Source organism: Oryzias melastigma, linkage group LG1, assembly GCF_002922805.2.
Source record: "Oryzias melastigma strain HK-1 linkage group LG1, ASM292280v2, whole genome shotgun sequence".
Classification (NCBI taxonomy): Eukaryota; Metazoa; Chordata; class Actinopteri; order Beloniformes; family Adrianichthyidae; genus Oryzias; species Oryzias melastigma.
This window is the reverse complement of record NC_050512.1, coordinates 13,557,125-13,574,909: the sequence shown is the minus strand read 5'-3', so window position 1 is coordinate 13,574,909 and position 17,785 is coordinate 13,557,125. Positions and strand designations below refer to the sequence as shown.

Here is a 17,785-nt window from a genome sequence, read left to right as displayed (position 1 = left end):
GAGCTCGCTGTGTGCCATGGTGTCTAAAACTAGGATGTCTGATTCTGGCTCACAAAGCGGAGGTCCAGTTTAGTCTTCTGCTCCAACGTCTGAGAGGCAGAAGTTATCAGTGAGGAATGACTGAACCAGACAGAGGCAGCGACTCAGACTGGTGGCCTTTGATCTGTGATAAACTCCTAAATTCCTTCTCAGAACCTGCCGCGTCCTTTATCGCATTTCAAAAAGCCAGTCCACCAGCCCGCAAAATCAAATTTACCTATTATTGAGATTAGGGGGCTGACAGGATGTTTGCTTTTGGAAGGAATGAATGAATTTCCTGTAGAATATTCTCTGTAATGTTGGGGTTCAGTAGATGGAAAATGTATACACTGAGAAAAAAGAAACAAGTTCCTCTGGAGTTCATGCTTTCCTTGTTTCCGGTTAAAAAGGTTTGAATGCAAATTTAGACAAAAAAATATATACATTTTTTCTTTTTCAATACTGATTATGAAATTGAGAAGCACAAAGCTGTAAAACAGATTCCAATGAGGCTCAGTGACAGATGTTTGCAGCTGCTTTCTCCAAGCATAAATGTAAAGTGTTGCCCTGTTATTCTGACCCAGTTGTCTTATTTCATTTTTTAAACGAGTGATCAGAGCTCATAAAAGTAATGAAAAAGCAGCTTTTATTTATCAGTTCTGTCAAACATTAGTCTCTTGGTCAATAAAAACTATGTTTTTCTGTCACTCCAGGTCTCAACAGTGATATCCTCTACTCGCTGATAAACTCCGCCGATGGATATTTCTCAGTTGACGAGAACTCTGGTGTAATCAGTCTGGAGCGTCCGCTGGACCGCGAGGTGCAGGCCGTGTACGAGCTGACGGCTCAGGCTGTTGACCGGGGCTCCCCACGCCTTTCCTCCCTCTGCACGGTCACGGTCTCCGTTCTGGACATCAACGATAACCCGCCGGTGTTTGAACACCGGGAATACACGGCCACCGTGCCCGAGGACGTGGCCGTCGGCGCACAACTGCTCCGAGTGCAGGCAGCCAGCCGCGACAAAGAAGCTAACGCCGAAATCTCGTACAGCATCATCAGCGGGAACGAGCACGGCATGTTCAGCGTGGATTCACGCTCTGGTACGCAGCAGCTAATGTCAAGACACAGTTTTGAACCAACTCTCTTTGCCCAAAGAGTGGCCAAATTATGTACCTTTGTTTTGTGTTCAGGTCAAAATTGACTCATTTTTAAGTTTAAAGTACGTAAAAAGTAGCATTTGCTTTCTTGTGCTGAAGCACCATTTTTCTGCGGTACGGACTTTGCCATTTTGAAACCAGACGACATTAGTTAGCAGTGATTGGTCCAAGTCAGTCTAAGTCATCACACCCCTTCCAGTCAAAGCGGGCTCTGGGAGAATCTGTCAATCAAATGTTTCCAATATTGAAGTTGGGGGCCAGCGAGCATCACATGCTCTTACTGACGCCTCTGATTGGTCAGTTTGTAACCTAAATAACTTGTGAGAAAGAAAATATATCATTTAACAAAAATTAACATTAGCAAGAACATGTTAAAAAGAGACACCACAGCAAGAATTGTTACTCCAACAAACAGAATGACTGAATAATAGCTGTTTATTTCTCAATAGAAGTCTATGGGACTTGCGGGTACTTCCTGTTTGAAACGCAAAGGGGGAGAGGATGATCAGTCCAGTTCTTTTTATATACTGTCTATGATTGTAAGATAAAGGGTCTGTAGAAAATAAATACAGTTTTCCATAGATATGAATATTTACTGAGTTAGCTATGGGAAGAAAAATAATATTGGATAATATGTAGTTTTTGAAAGTGTTTTCAGACTTTGTTAAATCATCAACACTTGAGATGAAGGCAGCCTTGTTTGTCTGTTTGCTTTCATTGTTTGTTCTTCTAAGGCATTTAAAGGTTAAAAGGAGCAACAAATAAAAAAATGATGGAAGTGTATTTTTTTCTTCAGGTGACGTCTTCGTGATTGAACCATTGGACTACGAAACCTCTCATGAATACTACATCACCATAGAGGCCACAGACGGTGGGTCTCCACCTCTCAGCGACATGGCTACCGTCAACATCAACCTGACCGACGTCAACGACAACCGGCCCGTCTTCAGCCAGGACGTCTACGCTGCCGTCATCAGCGAGGACATGGAGCTTGGAAAGACTGTGCTGGCGGTAAGCATGCAAAGCAAATAATTCCACCAAGCATCAGGCAGGGTCACAACCCTTCTTTATTACGTCTTTAACTCTGTCCTGCTAAAAGTCTCGGTTCATTTCCCTTCTCACTCCGTTGTGTTTTCATTTCCTCGCTGCCTGTCACGTCTCTGCCCATTATTCACTGAATACACTATCACATTGCTGCACCTGTGGCAAACCACCATCTGGTGCCGTAGCTAAATAAGGACTACTGTTCTTCATGCTCACTGCACTCTGTTAAGGTGCAATATCTGACACACATGCTCAAACACTATAATTAAAAGGCAGTCGCTGTTTTAAGCCTCCCGTCCAACACAAAGTATTTGTAATCTCTTTTAAGTTCTATTTCCACATTCGGCTTTATAGAGACCCTTTAATTCTATGTGATGGTAATATGTTCAAACTCAATAACCCGCTTTTCTAGAGTAGTAGAAAGGATTATTTATTTTTTTATTTTTTTTACCAAAGAGCTTAAAAAGGTAAAAATAATGACATATGAAATGTCATTTAAAATACATCTTAGTTACAAGAAAGAAGAGCAGCAACCTGCAAAACCAAAAAGAAGATTAAGAGAGATATTGTGGAAGTGCCATAAAAAAACAGAAATTCATTCTGAGGAAAGTGTGGAACCGGAGCAGGAAGCACACAATAGTACAGAAAAAATAGCACATAATATCAGAGTAATACATCTAAGCAAAACTAAAGGGAGTTTCACTTCACTCCAGGATAAGACTGCAGCATCCCCACAGCTGGTGGACATCTTTTATATGGTTGTCGCTGGATTGTTTTACAAAACCAAAAATCTCTTTCACACCCAAAGTCATGATAATATGGTTAATTTATACCAGGCCCACTCCTGTAAAGGTTTCCTTAGTGTGTGACAAAGAAACTTATTTTATTAAAAAAAATAATATATATATACAAATCTTTATAAAAAATACATAAATAAAAACAAAAAATGTTCCTAACTGATATGCAAATGTGAACATTTATTGTTGTAAGTGCTAGAAAAAGCTAATGTTTTTTGGTCAGTTTAGTGTCCATCTTACAACTTGAGTAAGTTTGTGCAGCTGTGTGTGTTTTTCTCCATCAATCAAACTTGTGATTTGGCTAGTGCTAAAACTGTAACAGCTCCCTGGACACAGCTGCAGCTGAAACACACGAGCCCCGCATAAATATTTACAACTGCCAGGAAATGATGTGTTTATTCCCCTGATCACACTTAGATTAGAAAATAAAGGATAGAATTTTTGTTTCTTTTGAACCCACCCTTTCCCCACTGATTGATGATCAACTGATCGCCGTTTTTGTGTTTGACCTCAAGGTTATGGCGGAGGATTTCGACGGCCCCTCCTACGATCACGTCCAGTACTCCATCGTGGACGGTAACCAAGGCAGCCCTTTCAACATTGATCCACTCCGGGGGGAGCTCAAAGTTGCTCGCCAGCTGGACCGAGAGCGAGTAAGAGAAAACAGTGCTGACTGTACACATACAGCGCAAAGAGCAGATTGCTTTCTGTGCACCAGATCAGTCATGCCAGATCTAAGAGGGGGAAGCTTGTCCATTGATCCCTGCTGCGTTTTTGCCTAATAAGAGGCTCTGCCTGTGTATGGTCTAATAACGTTTTTTTTTGTTGCTCCACAGACCTCTGGATACACTCTGACGGTGGTCGCCTCGGACAACGGGGTGCCCCCTCTCTCCAGCAGTGCTACGATCAACATCGACATCTCAGACGTCAACGATAATCCTCCCCTCTTCTCCCAGGCCAACTACAGCCTCATCATCCAGGTGAGGGGATGGGGGTGGAGGGGGTCACGGCAGATAACTGATCTGAGAGAATAAGAAAAGATTGAGGAGAAGAGAAAACAGAGGAGGGTGTGCAGGAGGCTTTGCTGTGGACAGAGAGAGATTAACAGAGAGAAATAATGGGAGGCTGTGCGCCTGGAATATCAAGAGGCGAGGAGGAGGTTGAAGCAAGAACAGAGGTTGAAAGAGGGGGGAAACGAGGGAGGAGGGGGGGATTGAAAGACAGAGGTTGCATCTTAAGTATAAGAATGTAGATTAGGGACGGAGAGCAGAGGAGCACAGGAGAACCGGCTTTCAAGGACTAAATTAAAGAGGAGAAAAAAAGCAGCTCATCTGTATTCTGCTTTAAAGGAAAGAAGGTGGAGAAAAAGATTTCAGAGGTTAATGGGGGAGATGCTCACTGTTGTCTTATATGAAGTTTCAACATCTGCTATTGTTTAGAGACAGAAGGAGATAAGTTTGCTGCCTTTTTGATTTATAGGAGAATCGTCCAAAAGGGACGAGCGTTCTGCAGCTCACTGTGAGCGATCAGGACGCCTCGCACAACGGCCCGCCGTTTACCTTCACCATCGTGGACGGGAACGAGGGCAGCGTTTTCCTCATCAATCAGCAGGGAGCCCTGGTGACTGTGGGTGCGCTGAATAGGAAATCTGAAGACAACTACCTGCTCCACGCACAGGTGAGTCACAAATCAGAGATTTAAAAGAAAGAAAAAGAGGAGAGGATGCACTGATTTAACCATCACTGCTTCATTTCTCCTTCCCTGCCATGCTCTGTTCATGTAGCCAGCACTCATCCCTGAAACATTCATGTGTTATTCTAAAAACAGCTCGTAACCTTGCAAGCTACTTCATATGAGAGCTGGAGCTGAAGTGGGCACACAGTCAGTTTGGTTTGATTTGGCTGCTTCACCTCAGAAGAAGGAACAGAGAGAAAGCATGTGGGCAGATGGGACATGAAATGTTAAGTGTGTTGTTGTTTTCCACTGAGATCCACTTTCAGATTGAGTCATCTTCTTTTTTTCTCCCTGTTGAACCCATGCCCGTTTCTGTGAAAGTGTTAAAATGTTTGATCTTGTAAATGTTTGATTTGCTTGATTAGCCAGTACCGTCTGCCATATGTGAGGGATGGAGGCGCAGCAAGGCCTTGACTGCCCTCTGCTGTTCAGGAGCGGTAACCGTCCTCTTCATCTTTTTCAGGTGTCTGACAGCGGCAAGCCCCAGCTCTCCTCCAACGCTTTTATCAGCGTCCGTGTGATCGAGGAGAGCATCTACCCTCCAGCAGTGCTTCCGCTGGACATTTTTGTCTCGACCTCTGGCGATGAGTACCCCGGTGGCGTTCTGGGGAAGATCCACGCCACCGACCAAGACGTCTACGACACTCTAACCTACAGCCTCGCCTCATCGGCGGCCTCATCCGCAGACCAGGGCCGAGCCCTGTTCTCAGTGTCAGCCTCTGACGGGAAGGTCATCGCCGTGCAGCCTCTCGATGTGGGCCACTACTCCCTTAATGTGACGGTGACCGATGGGCGCTTCACCACGCCCGCTGATGTGACCGTACACGTTCGCCAAGTCGCCAGTCACGCACTGGAAAACTCCATCGCTGTGCGCTTTGCAAACATCGCCCCTGAAGAGTTCATCGGGGATTACTGGCGGAACTTCCAGCGAGCGCTGAGAAACATCGCCGGCGTGAGAAGGAGCGACGTGCAGCTGGTGAGTCTGCAGCCGTCAGAGCAGGGAGATCTGGACGTCCTGCTGACACTGGAGAGATCTGGCAGCCCGTACCAATCCCAGGAGGTGAGAGTGGACACGGTTTGATTATTTTAACTTCTAAATGATATTTGTCTGTTTGCTCTTTTAATCCACACACAAAACTCCTCTTAAACTGAGCCTAACTAAATGAAACCAGTTAATATTTTTACAAGCCTATTACAGGGTTTTGAAATTCCATAATGAATAAAGAAAAGATTCTAACTCACTGTTTCACAAATGCTCTTAATTAGCTTTTGTGTGTTTTCTCTTGGCTAAGCACAGCACTCAATAAGCCGCTAATCCGCTTTGTTGACTCATTCATTCTCCAATTTTCCTCAGGTTGTTTTCCGAAAATTGAACTCCTCTGCAGCCGTGATCGAGGACATGACCGGCGTTCGCATCGTGCGGGTCGTTCAGAAGCTGTGCGAGGGTCTGGACTGTCCGCTGCAGTTCTGCGACGAGTTGGTCTCCCTGGACAAGGCGGCCATGTCCACTTACAGCACGGCCCGCCTCAGCTTTGTCACGCCGCGGCACCAGAGAACCGCCACTTGCCAGTGTGACGGTACACACATCACAGCTCAACGTTTTTTTTTTTTTTTTGAGTTCTGTCTTCTCACTTGAGGCTTCTGGCTGTTTAGGTGGCAAATGTCCCATGCTGAACAACCTGTGCGACACCAACCCGTGTCCTGAGGGGATGCAGTGCATTGCAGATCCCAGAGACCCCGTTTACAACTGTGTGTGTCCTGAAGGCAAAAAGGGCAAATGCTCCGGTACGCTCCTCCTTCACTCATTTGTCTCCTAATTTAAAACCCTTCTCTCCTTCACTCCCCTAAACGCATCACTTCCTCAGCAGACGGACACTCTCTGAGCTTCAGCGGAAGCAGTTATGTGAAGTACCGCCTGATGGAAAACGAGAACAAGGAGCTGATGAAACTGTCGCTAAAGCTCAGGACCTTCTCCAGTCACGCCACTGTCATGTATGCAAAAGGGACAGACTACAGTATTCTTGAGGTGTGTACAGAACTACTTCATACTTACAGGTTTTACTTTAGCCAGTCCCTCAACTACTCATTTCTACATCAGCAGAGCAGAAGTTGCATATTAGAACGTGTTCACACTAGACAAGCAGGGTGGGGCTTCTTCTTCTTTCTTTTTTTCTACTGATTACTCTTTGGTAAGAGTCTGGCAATCCGATACGTATCCTGATGCATGTCTCACAATGTGATACTTATCGCATTATAAGACTGTACCAGAACAATTTTTCTTATTTTTTTTTTAATTTATTTTGTATATTTTTAAATCCAGCAGAATGTGAAGGAGAAAAGCGGCGCAAGCAATGTATTTAAGTAAATCAAAGAACAGAAACACTGGAGCTCCTGTGTTAAAGGGTTAACGAGTGTGACTTTGAAAGAAACTACCTGAATCTTAATACACCTTTCATGGGAATAAAATGGTAAAAAATAATTTTATTTAATGATCACAACATTAAGCACTGCAACTGCATCTCATATATGACTTGCTTTTACCCACAAATTCGTGGAGCTTTCCGAAGTCCACATAAGAGTCTGAGGAAACGTGGTGCTAAGAATATAAACATGCAGGAAAGGTATTTCTGATGGCGAAAACAGACCAAACTTTCCCAACATTCCTTCTCCAGTCTTGTCTGGGACAGACTCATGTCCGCCTCTGATTACCGGTCTGCCTGGTCAGGCTGGATTATTGATTTAGCATGAATGCTATCTGTTTAAACTGAAGGTTAAACCAGGGCTCTAAATGAACTTTTTGGTTTCTAGTCGGAGTGGCCGGTAACATGTAAAGTCTACCAGCCAAATCTGGACTCTACTAGCCAAACATTTCTATGGAAAAATAATTCATGTATTTCCAAGCAAAATATTTTATTTATTTAGTTTCAGTTAATGATTATTGTCTCGCAAAAACAAAACTTGAAAATGTAATGTTATGTCAGATTGTATAACATTACAGAAATGTAGACCTAATGTTATTTTAACAAAAAACACTTCTGATGTCTGAATGTATTTGAATGAAAACATATCTAGGCAAAGTGGCTAGTGATGTTTTTTCCTACCCGCAAAATTAAAGTTTTACCCTCATTTGGCGGTTGTTAATTTAGAGCACTGGGTTAAACTGTTCCTGTAAAACTGTCATTACTGCATTTATTAACAGACTAGTTAGTGAAGGCCTCCTCTGTCTTTTTTAGTTATTTTCTGAGTTTAACTACTTTTACAACTCAACAAGGCCGTTTGCTAAATGTGTTTACTGTCTGTGTTTCTGTGGAGCAGATAGTAAACGGCCGCCTTCAGTACAAGTTTGACTGCGGCAGCGGGCCCGGCCTGGTGTCGGTCCACAGCGCGCAGGTGAACGACGGCGAGTGGCACTCCGTCACCCTGGAGGTGGACGGAAACTACGCCACGCTTGTGCTGGACCGCGTGCACGCCGCCTCCGGCACCGCTCCAGGCAACCTTCGCAACCTCAACCTCGACAATATCATTTACTTTGGCGGCCACGTGCGGCAGCACGCCACGCCGCGCCTGGGGCGCAGCCTGCCAGTCACCAACGGGCTCCGCGGCTGCATCGAGGCCATCACGCTGAACAACCAGGAGCTTCCGCTGAACACCAGAGCCCAGCGGGCCCACGCCGTGCTGGAGGACATCGTGGACGTGGCTCCGGGCTGCGCACTCCCACCAGCTGAGAGTTGCTCCAGCAACCCCTGCACCAACGGAGGGAGCTGCACGTCGCTGCCTAACGGAGGTACGCGCTCTCTCCATCATTCCCTGCAGTTTGTTTCCAGGTTTTTCCCCCTGATTGTCAATGTTGTGTTTGAATTTCAAAGGTTATTTCTGCAAGTGTCCCGCCTCCTTCATGGGCTCACACTGTGAGATCGCCATAAGTCCTTGCGCCTCCAACCCCTGCCTGTATGGAGGCACCTGTGTTCCTCGGGCGGGTGACTTCTACTGTCAGTGCAGAGGACAGTACTCGGGACAGAGGTATTACTTCAAATCCCATTCGGAAAATATGGTTTTGAGGCTTTCACTCTAGTAAAAATGAATACTTTTTTTAAGTTGCTTATTTTGCACTTGAAATCGTCTGCTTGAGTAATCTCCTCATGTCTGCAGGTGTCAGCTGGGGCCGTACTGTAAAGACAACCCCTGTAAAAACAGCGGCAAGTGCATTGACAGTCTGGACGGTCCGGTGTGTGAGTGTGAAGCCGGCTTCCAGGGAGAAAGGTGAGCCTCTTTTCTTCTAAATTCTTTCATCTTAGTCAAATTTGTCTGTGGTTATACGCAGCTGTTTGTGCTCCGACTCACGGACTTTGAAAATGTCTTCCAGATGCCTGAGTGATGTTGATGAATGCATCAAGAGCCCCTGCACCAACGGAGGCCTCTGCCAGAACACGTACGGCTCCTTCAAATGCAACTGCTCTCTGGGTTTCACCGGGATGACGTGCGAACTCCGCGCGGAAGTCCGGAACGAATTCATCTCTACCTCCTGGAATATCGGGTTGGAGGAGGTGATCGGTATCGTGGTGTTTGTGTCCAGCATCTTCATACTGGTCCTCCTCTTCGTCATTATCCGCAAAAGGGCCTGTCGTAACAAATCGAAGACAGACAGCGACGACAAGCATCCCGGAGGCTCCAGCGTGCCTCACTCCTTTCTTCAGAGACCCTACTTTGACTCCAAACTGCACAAGAGCATTTACTCAGACGTGCCCCCTCAGGTGCCCGTGCGCCCCATCTCCTACACTCCCAGCATTCCAAGCGACTCGCGCAACAACCTGGACAGAAACTCATTTGAGGGGTCCACCATCCCAGAGCACCCAGAATTCACCACCTTCAATCCAGACTCTGTGCACGGACATCGTAAGACCGTAGCTGTGTGCAGCGTGGCGCCCAACCTCCCCCCTCCACCCCCCTCCAACTCCGTCTCAGACAGCGACTCCATCCAGAAACCCAACTGGGACTACGATTATGACAGTAAGTCTTTTAGTAGATGCCATCACTTCCTGGAGGCAGGTTTGGAGCTAAAGCGACATAATCCAGGTTCATTTCTAGTGGTGGAGGAAAAAACAAATGTTTAGTTGCATCAGTAATGATCAGTAAACGTTTTTTGTGGAAAGGATAGACTATTTATTGGTTTAATTTTTTAAAATGTTCAGTATTATTTTTTTCCATGAAGATTTCAGAAATGAATTATTTAAAATTTGGCTGTGTGACTTATATTTGTTACTATCAGCTTAAATTGTGAATGTTGTTGAACAGCAACCATCTATCATACTAAACTCGGCTCCCCATTATCCCAGCTGTCATTTCCATTGTGAAGTTAAGTGCTAAAATTCTGTCCTCCAGCTAAAGTGGTGGACTTGGACTCCTGCCCGACCAAGAAAGCCATGGAGGACAGCGCCTGTCCGCCCTACAACACCAGAGGCAGCATGTCTGAGGTCCACTCCCTCAGCTCCTTCCAGTCCGAGTCCTGTGATGACAACGGTATGCCTCACATTCCAGCTATCAAAAATATGTTCAGAAAAGTTTATCTTGAGTGTGATCAGCAGCTGTGTTCTGATCTAACTTTGAATGGATGAGCCAGACGTGGCTTTGGGGTCATGTGTCTTTTCTCTCTCCTCTTGCTGCGGGGGCTCAGCTCCTATCTGGATAAAATCAGTCCACCGAACCAGAACAAGGTTTTAAATAGTGGTTCCTGCTTGTAAGTCTTCAGTCACTGCAGGTACAGATTGGAGCAATCACTAAAGCCTGTGCTGTGGAGTTCTCCAGGGATCGTGTGTGAAAAAAAGAAACAAATTAAACGTCTGATTTTCATTCTTCAAAGTCTGTCGGAGCTTCACGTCAAAAGGATGTTTGATGACTTTCTTAAACAGCAGTTTACTCTGCTTTGGAGTCACTCACCACTTCATTTAAGTTGGCATTTTCAATCACATTATTTCTTCTTTTCTCTTTGTTCTCTTTTGTTGTTTTTTATTTTAACTTGTAGCTTCGAGCAGATGCTTAAAGCGTGCATCAAGGAACATTTCATAAGGGTATTTTGTTTGACCTCTTTATCCATCGCATTTATTTACCCTGCATCCCTTGCAAAGACTGTCATCAAACCTCCCCGTACATGTGCAGTTACTGGAATGAGTCCTACGAATCGTGGCAAAATGAATTTCAAACAACGGTTCCCAGCTCGCACAGGCTCCGCTTTGTGTGCCGGCTTGGAACCGCGCTCAGATCTCTGGGGAATTTCACAGATTCTTCCATCTGTCCTGTCAGCGGCACCCTCCAGTTTCCCCCAGTATGTTGTTGTTGTGTGTTATCTTTCACAAGCCCTATCAGACCTCCCATCCTACATCCACACAGACACACCATTGTGCTCCTCTCTGACACCGTCCTGCCCCCGGCCATAAAATCCCTTCAGATAAGACTGTGCTGCAAAAACACAACTCTGCCTAGCAACAAGGACAGCAATATTTTGTGGGGTTGCCATCACCTCAGCCACATCCCACGTTTGATATGTCCCTGTTTTGTCCGTGAATGACGTATGTTTCATGTCTTATCTCCTGACCTTTGGTGCTTTGTTTTTTTTTTTTTTTTTTTTTTTTTTTTACCACAAGCCTCCATAGTGACAGTAATCCACCTTGCCAACTCTGTTGTTGACTCGGTGGAAGGAACAGGTATTCTAGCGTCCTCCTGCTGCCGGTGTTGTCCTTGGTGTTGGGTTTGTCAGTGTCGATTGGAAAACGGCCATTATCTCACAGTGCAGGAAAACAAATCTGAAAGTTGAACCTCTGATCCTCCTCTTAGCCCTTCCATGATAACGATTAGGGGGTAGTAAGGGGCTTCATTGAATTAATGAAATTCATAAAACAAGCACCTCCATACCTGGATGTGTAAATGAAAGGGTAGGGCTAACAGGTGGATTCAGAACACAAATCTGTCACTATCTTCTTTAGGCCCACTCTGATAAAAAATCGATTTTTTGGTGTTTTTAACTTGAGTCATTTTTCTCATCATGGAAGACATAAAAAAAGAAAATTAAGATTAAAATTGTAATTCTGAGAATTTCTTTATTTGAGCACACATACGTTTTTTGGACTATATTTTCAAGAATTAAACAAGTTTATTTTAATTTGTCAAAAATTTGGCAATGACCGACAGAAAACTTTTTTAAAGCCCCATTTATAGAAGTCAACAGACAAAAAAAGCTGATTTAGGGTTTGGTTACCCTTTAATAGAGAGCAGACAAAAAGACGTAAAAGCCACAATGGGTGGTCCACAAGCTCTCTGCTCTGCTCCATACCAATACTCCCCTTGGAGACAAATAGATCAATGAACGTTTTGGTTCGCTACATGGAGCGGTGTCTCTGTGTATCTTGCTTACAATGCATGGAAGACACAAATGATGTAGAGAGATCGCATTTATTTATTTTACATAGCGGGCGCCATCACTCCAACCCCATGGGCCCTGCGACAGAATGGCTACCTGCACCCAACGCTCAAAATATGTTGCTGCCAGACTGACACTTTGCCTGACGCTCAAATCGCGCTGCAGAACCTCTGATTGCGTCTGTACCATTGACTTTACATTACGTTCGGTGTGAACGCAGCTTTATGAACTCCCTCCGTTCTGCAGAAACGAGTATATTCTAGACAATTACAGCTTTTTTTTTAAATCTGGGCTAAAAGCGGCATAATTATAATGAAAAGACAACTAGGAACACTTTGAAATTGTCTCAAAAGATGATCGGAGTGGGACTTAAAGATCTGTTGCAGAACCCATCAAAATGCTCATGTATTCCATGACCATTGTGAACTTCCATTGCTGTCGTCATGCCGTTCATGTTTGTGGCCGAGCGCCGGTTCTTCCTCCATGTTAATGAGAGTTGTTCTTTCTCTCTTTCCCTTTGTGCTTCGTATAAAGAGTCTTTTTTGGCTCATGATGTCAAGAACCCAAGAGGTGACTGTTTCCTCTTTACTTACCTGGTGTTCGCTGATCCCACCCTGTAACTAATAACCACTAATCCTGACGCCCAATGAATGAACAGCAAGCTTTTGGAAAGTCCGTGTGACCTAAGAGTGCTTTTGACTTTTGCTTTTGTGTCTTTTTTTTATTTATTATTTTTATAGTCATTAACTCCCCTTCCAAAAATAAATAAAATGTGCATGGTTTAGCGAGATGCTATGATTTATCAAAGATGTTACTAACTGGAATTATAGCCATATTTCTTTAACATGAAAGTGAATCCAGTTTGGTGATGTAACTGCAGGAAGGAGAGCTCAGAGAAAGTAGCGTTTTTGATTCAAAGTATTACTGTTATTGATCACAAAATCTGCAGAGCACTAGTGGGCTTTGTGTAGTAAAATAGCAGAATAAATAAAGATTGCCTTGATTTGTTTATGCTGTTTTTGTGCTGAGTTGGCGTGATGTGGTGTTTGTGTTTCTTGGCTTTTTCTTGCATGGTTTGAGTTTTTAACAGTTTTCTGGATGTAGTGCTAACGTTTATGCTCCGCTAATACTTCTTCTTTGGTTGTTGGTGACCAACAGGATATCACTGGGACACCTCTGATTGGATGCCAAGTGTTCAGCTTCCTGGAATCCAGGAGTTTCCTCATTACGAGGTGGTGGAGTCCCCCGCTCCTCCGTACAGCGACCCCAACGCCCTCGACACAGACTACTACCCCGGCGGCTTTGACATCGAGAGCGATTTCCCTCCGCCGCCAGACGACTTCCCCGTAAACGACGACCTACCGCCGCCGCCCCTGCCAGAGTACATCGACCGCTGTGACACGCTGCGGCCCCACGGCAGAGACTCGGAGGCTCCCGGTTCGGGGGGCCCCGGCGTGGTCCGCCAGCGCCCCGCCATGCCCCATCTCTACAGCCTTAACCAGTATCTGCCGCAACACTCCTACCCAAGCGAAGGGGCTGACAGCGAAGCCCAAGGTGCTGCTACCTCCACCTCTGCCGCCACCACCCCCGCTTCCACCTTGGGCGCGGGCGGCTACAGAGGGGGCTACGCTTCAGGCTGTAGCCGGGACTTTGACTCCTCAGCACTGGACAACATCTCCATGTCTCTGTACACATCCACCGCCTCCTGCTCAGACATGTCCGCGTGTTGTGAGGAGTCTGAGGTCATGATCAGCGACTACGAGAGCGGCGACGAGGGCCAGTTCGAGCGGTTGGTCATCCCGGCGCTGGACTCCCAACAGCACACTGAAGTCTGACACTGGATCCAAAAATAAAAAAAACACAAAACAACAAAAAAAAGTGCCTGAACTCACAGATACACCTCACAGTAGCCATCATGTGGACACAAGAGGGTACTACACGCATGGTACAGAGGAGACCTTTAACACCTGGCACCATTTCTTTAAAGGGGACCTATTGTGCTTTTTTTATCGTAAATATCACCGTTAGAGTCATTTTAGTTACAAAAATGTACCTAGAAGCAAACTTTACTGTCAGATATCAAAAAAGAGGGAGAAAACCTGCTGGAGTTATATATCTTCAGATAAAATCCACTCACAAAGAAAGACAATATAATGCCAAACATTCATTAAAGCAAAGGTTTGTCATGTCCATTCTTTTGCTCCACGTTGCGTTCAGGGACACATTAAAAAAAAAAGCTAAATAAGTCTCCTTTAAGTTTTATGTCACAACAAGAAAGTGGATTTTTAGAACATTTCAATGTTCAGCAACACATATAAATATGTATGTATTACGGAGAAAAAATAAATACATTTGGTTTCCGTAAAAAAGAAAACAAGCAGAAATGTTTTTTTTATTACAAATCCTCGTTTTCAATGTAAATGTAAATGTACAGTTTTGATTTCAAAGTTTACTAGGTTTTGTAGATACTGTATGCTTTTATTTTCAAAGAAAAGAGTTAAACAGTGTGACATCAGCCTTACTGTGCTTACATTCACCTAAAAAAATAAAAAAGAAGAAGAAGAGCCTGGCTTTCCGGAACACCGTGTACTCGTAAAAATTAATGTTGCTACTCATTTAAAAAAAGAAAAAAAAAAAAACAAATCTGTGGGGGAAGGTGGGGGTCTTCAGTGAATGACTGCATATTCCTGTGTTTTTAATTGTTTGTACATTTTGGAACCTCTTTATTTTTCCACCGAGATAATGGGACCCAATATATTTATAGTGCCGAGTTATCCACCGACACGTGAGTTTTTCAGGTGTCTGTGTGTGTCTGAGCAAATGCGATGGTCTTGTTAAGGTTTTTATTGAATACTGCCACAAGCTCTTGCTTTCTTACTGGCAATAAATTATTCCTAAAAAAAACGGAAACAGACTCCGAGTCTTTTTATTTCTTTAGTGTCTGGAATGACACAAGATCGTTGGTTTGTAGCATCGACTGTATAAGACATCTGGAACAGTTCAGTGTGATTTCTGTCATAGAACATTTTTCATCATGATATGGACGCCACCATGTTGGAGCCAGACAACGTGGGTAAGCAGTGATTGGTCCGAGTCGTGTGAGTCAACGTTACTTCGGGAATTACTTTTGCCAATCAGGAGTGAGCTTGTTGAAAGGCCACACCCCCACCACCTGGAAGTGGGCTCTGGAGAATCTGTCAGTCAAATATTTGACCCATAGACTGTTTATATTCACTGGACATCTCAACCCCTCCCAAGTACAAACTGGATCTAAGAAGGTCAAAACTCCATAGACTTTTATTTTTTAGACATTTTATTTGTCAGAATTAACATTCTCGCTCTGATATTATTCTTTCTAATCCTCATTTTTTTAAAGATATTTCTTCTTTTTATTGCAAGTTATAAACTGACGAATCAGATGCCTCACTAAAAGCATGTGGCCCCGCCTCCAACGTTTAATAAACAGCCTTTCCCAAGCCCACTTTCAGTGGAAGAGGTGTGGCCTTTGAACAAGCTCACTCAGGATTGGTGACAGTAGTTTCTCTAAAAACGGGACTCAGACCGACTCGGACCAATCACTGTCGTTGGGTTTCAAAAGGCGGCAGACGAAAATCGGGAAGCCACAGTGACGGCTTTGGCTGGATTTTACTAGAGTTGGAGGTAAGGCATCTTCTATGGGTGATGTCAACACCTCGCTTTGTCCAGTGATTATTTATGTCAGTGGGTCAACTACATACTTTTTTGATTCATCTGATTCGTCAGTTCATAACTTGCATAACCCCCCAAATTATTAAGTAATCAATTTAGTAAAGTAGATCATTGAAATTACAAATTTATTTTTACGTTTTAATTTTATTTGTTTGATTTGTGTCATTTAGGTGAGTGTTTTTTTTTGTGTGTTTTTTTTTTTTTTATTGGCAGGTGGGCTCAATCAATCAATCAACTTTATTTATAAAGCACTTTAACAAAATTTAAAATAAAACAAAGCGCTGTACATTAAAAGCTAAAACATAAAAAATAATTAAATAAGTGAATAAAAAGATACAAGCAAAATAAACAAGAGCATAAAATAAGATAATAGAAAAACAATAAAACTTGAATGTAAAATTAAAGTAAAATCTCATGTGAGTAAAAACTTGATTATAAAAATGAGTTTTGAGTCTAGTTTTAAAAATGGAAAGGAAAGACGCTTGTCTAATTTTGACAAATGGAAAGACTCAACAACTTCAAAATGTTCTTTGCCCCGCCCTCTTTCTCTTTTATCAGATTGTTATAGTAGTATAGTAATTATGCCAATTCCAGTTCTTCTTTACCATGCAGTTACCAATGGATGATGTCAGGGATGATCTTTCTAGAGTATATATGTCTACGTTTAGCTACAAGCTGCCCTACTGGTCCTGTTTTTAACCACAGTGGCACAAAGTATTCTTTATAAGAAATCAACACATTTTCTTAAGTTTTAAGAATTAAAGTTTGATAAAAGGTTACAATAATTGAGTTTTACAGTTTTATCCGGTAGGAAATATCGTTTTTATAACAGTAAGGTGAAAATGCTGGGAAAGTTCTGTTTCCAGCTCCTCCTGCATCCGCTTGTACCAACAACCCCGTCTGAATCACAAGGGGTCGTAAGAAAAGACTGAAGAGGACCCTGATAGCTCCAGGCCCGGCACTGCAATAAAGTGTTTTTCCATAGGTTTTTCATGACATAGAATTCCACAATTATTCATTTCTACTTCATGAACAATTTTCAAATGGTTCCGTAGAACAGAAGAGACGCTTTTCATGCGTTGTTTACCTGGAGTCTCAAAAATGTATCTTTCTACACGTGGATGCAAAAGTTACCTGAGGGCGGTGTGAACCTAGCTACAAAATCATGTCAAATGTGTCAGATAAACAACTTTTCTAAATCAAAAGTGAAACTGGGGGGAAAAAACAACTTTTTCTAGCTGATTAATAATACTTCAGGCTTCAGTTTTACATCTGATGGTGTGTTTGGGGCCACAATCCTGCTGCCTAACCATTTCACAAAGATTTAGTTGTGAAAAAAGGTGCAAGAACTTTGACGTAAAAGGCAAAAAAAAAAAAAATAGCTCTCTCCAAAAATACAAGGGTTTGTGAGTCTTTATGTGAAGGAGCTGTCATGAAGTGGAGCATTCAACATGCTAACTGAAGTCTGTAGAGTCTGAGATGAAGCTCCAGGGTGTTTCTGTTTACCCAGCCCTGGGAAGCCTTGATAGGCAGCAGCAATTTCTTTTCTAAGGTCACAGCTGACATGTTTTCTTCTTAGCATTGTGTTAGCACACCTGGGCGTCCTGTAGACCAACAAATTGCCAAGACTTCACAAGGTCACACTTGCTAAAAGTTTCAAAATAATACATTTTAATAGGTTGTTTTTTTTTTATTGAAATAAATGATATCCTTTCACCAAACATTCTTAAGGTTTAAAAAAAAATATCAAATCTGCACTTTTTTTTTCTTAATCTTTATTTCGGTGTCACAATGGATTATTCTGTATCAGCTGGGATTTCAAAATAAAATAAAAAGCCCTCCTCAGAAGTAGTGCTAAGGATTCTTAAACCGAATAAAGCAGCTGCTCATTTTGCACGAAATAATGGGGTTGATTT

The 17,785-nt window shown here is 43.3% G+C and overlaps 1 protein-coding gene across 12 annotated transcripts in view; it reads left to right on the top strand.

Annotated features, from left to right (window-relative positions):
- The window catches only part of fat1a (FAT atypical cadherin 1a), a 70,302-nt gene extending 55,231 nt beyond the window's left edge, over positions 1–15,071 (top strand). For 4 of the 12 annotated variants that reach the window (XM_024259952.2, XM_024259955.2, XM_024259951.2 and 1 more), the window contains 16 exons: positions 732–1,118; positions 1,972–2,186; positions 3,532–3,669; positions 3,853–3,996; positions 4,496–4,693; positions 5,214–5,810; positions 6,105–6,327; positions 6,404–6,535; positions 6,616–6,776; positions 8,066–8,534; positions 8,617–8,770; positions 8,900–9,010; positions 9,114–9,757; positions 10,130–10,267; positions 12,696–12,731; positions 13,320–15,071. In XM_024259952.2, coding sequence (XP_024115720.1) covers positions 732–1,118; positions 1,972–2,186; positions 3,532–3,669; positions 3,853–3,996; positions 4,496–4,693; positions 5,214–5,810; positions 6,105–6,327; positions 6,404–6,535; positions 6,616–6,776; positions 8,066–8,534; positions 8,617–8,770; positions 8,900–9,010; positions 9,114–9,757; positions 10,130–10,267; positions 12,696–12,731; positions 13,320–13,996 — 4,424 coding nt within the window. In that variant the 3' untranslated portion in view covers positions 13,997–15,071. Of the gene's footprint in view, positions 1–731; positions 1,119–1,971; positions 2,187–3,531; positions 3,670–3,852; positions 3,997–4,495; positions 4,694–5,213; positions 5,811–6,104; positions 6,328–6,403; positions 6,536–6,615; positions 6,777–8,065; positions 8,535–8,616; positions 8,771–8,899; positions 9,011–9,113; positions 9,758–10,129; positions 10,268–10,421; positions 10,506–11,388; positions 11,449–12,695; positions 12,732–13,319 lie in introns of those variants that run through there. The other 8 variants (XM_024259957.2, XM_024259953.2, XR_002917573.2 and 5 more) reach the window with 7 other exon arrangements.
- The last annotated feature ends 2,714 nt before the right edge of the window (positions 15,072–17,785 follow it).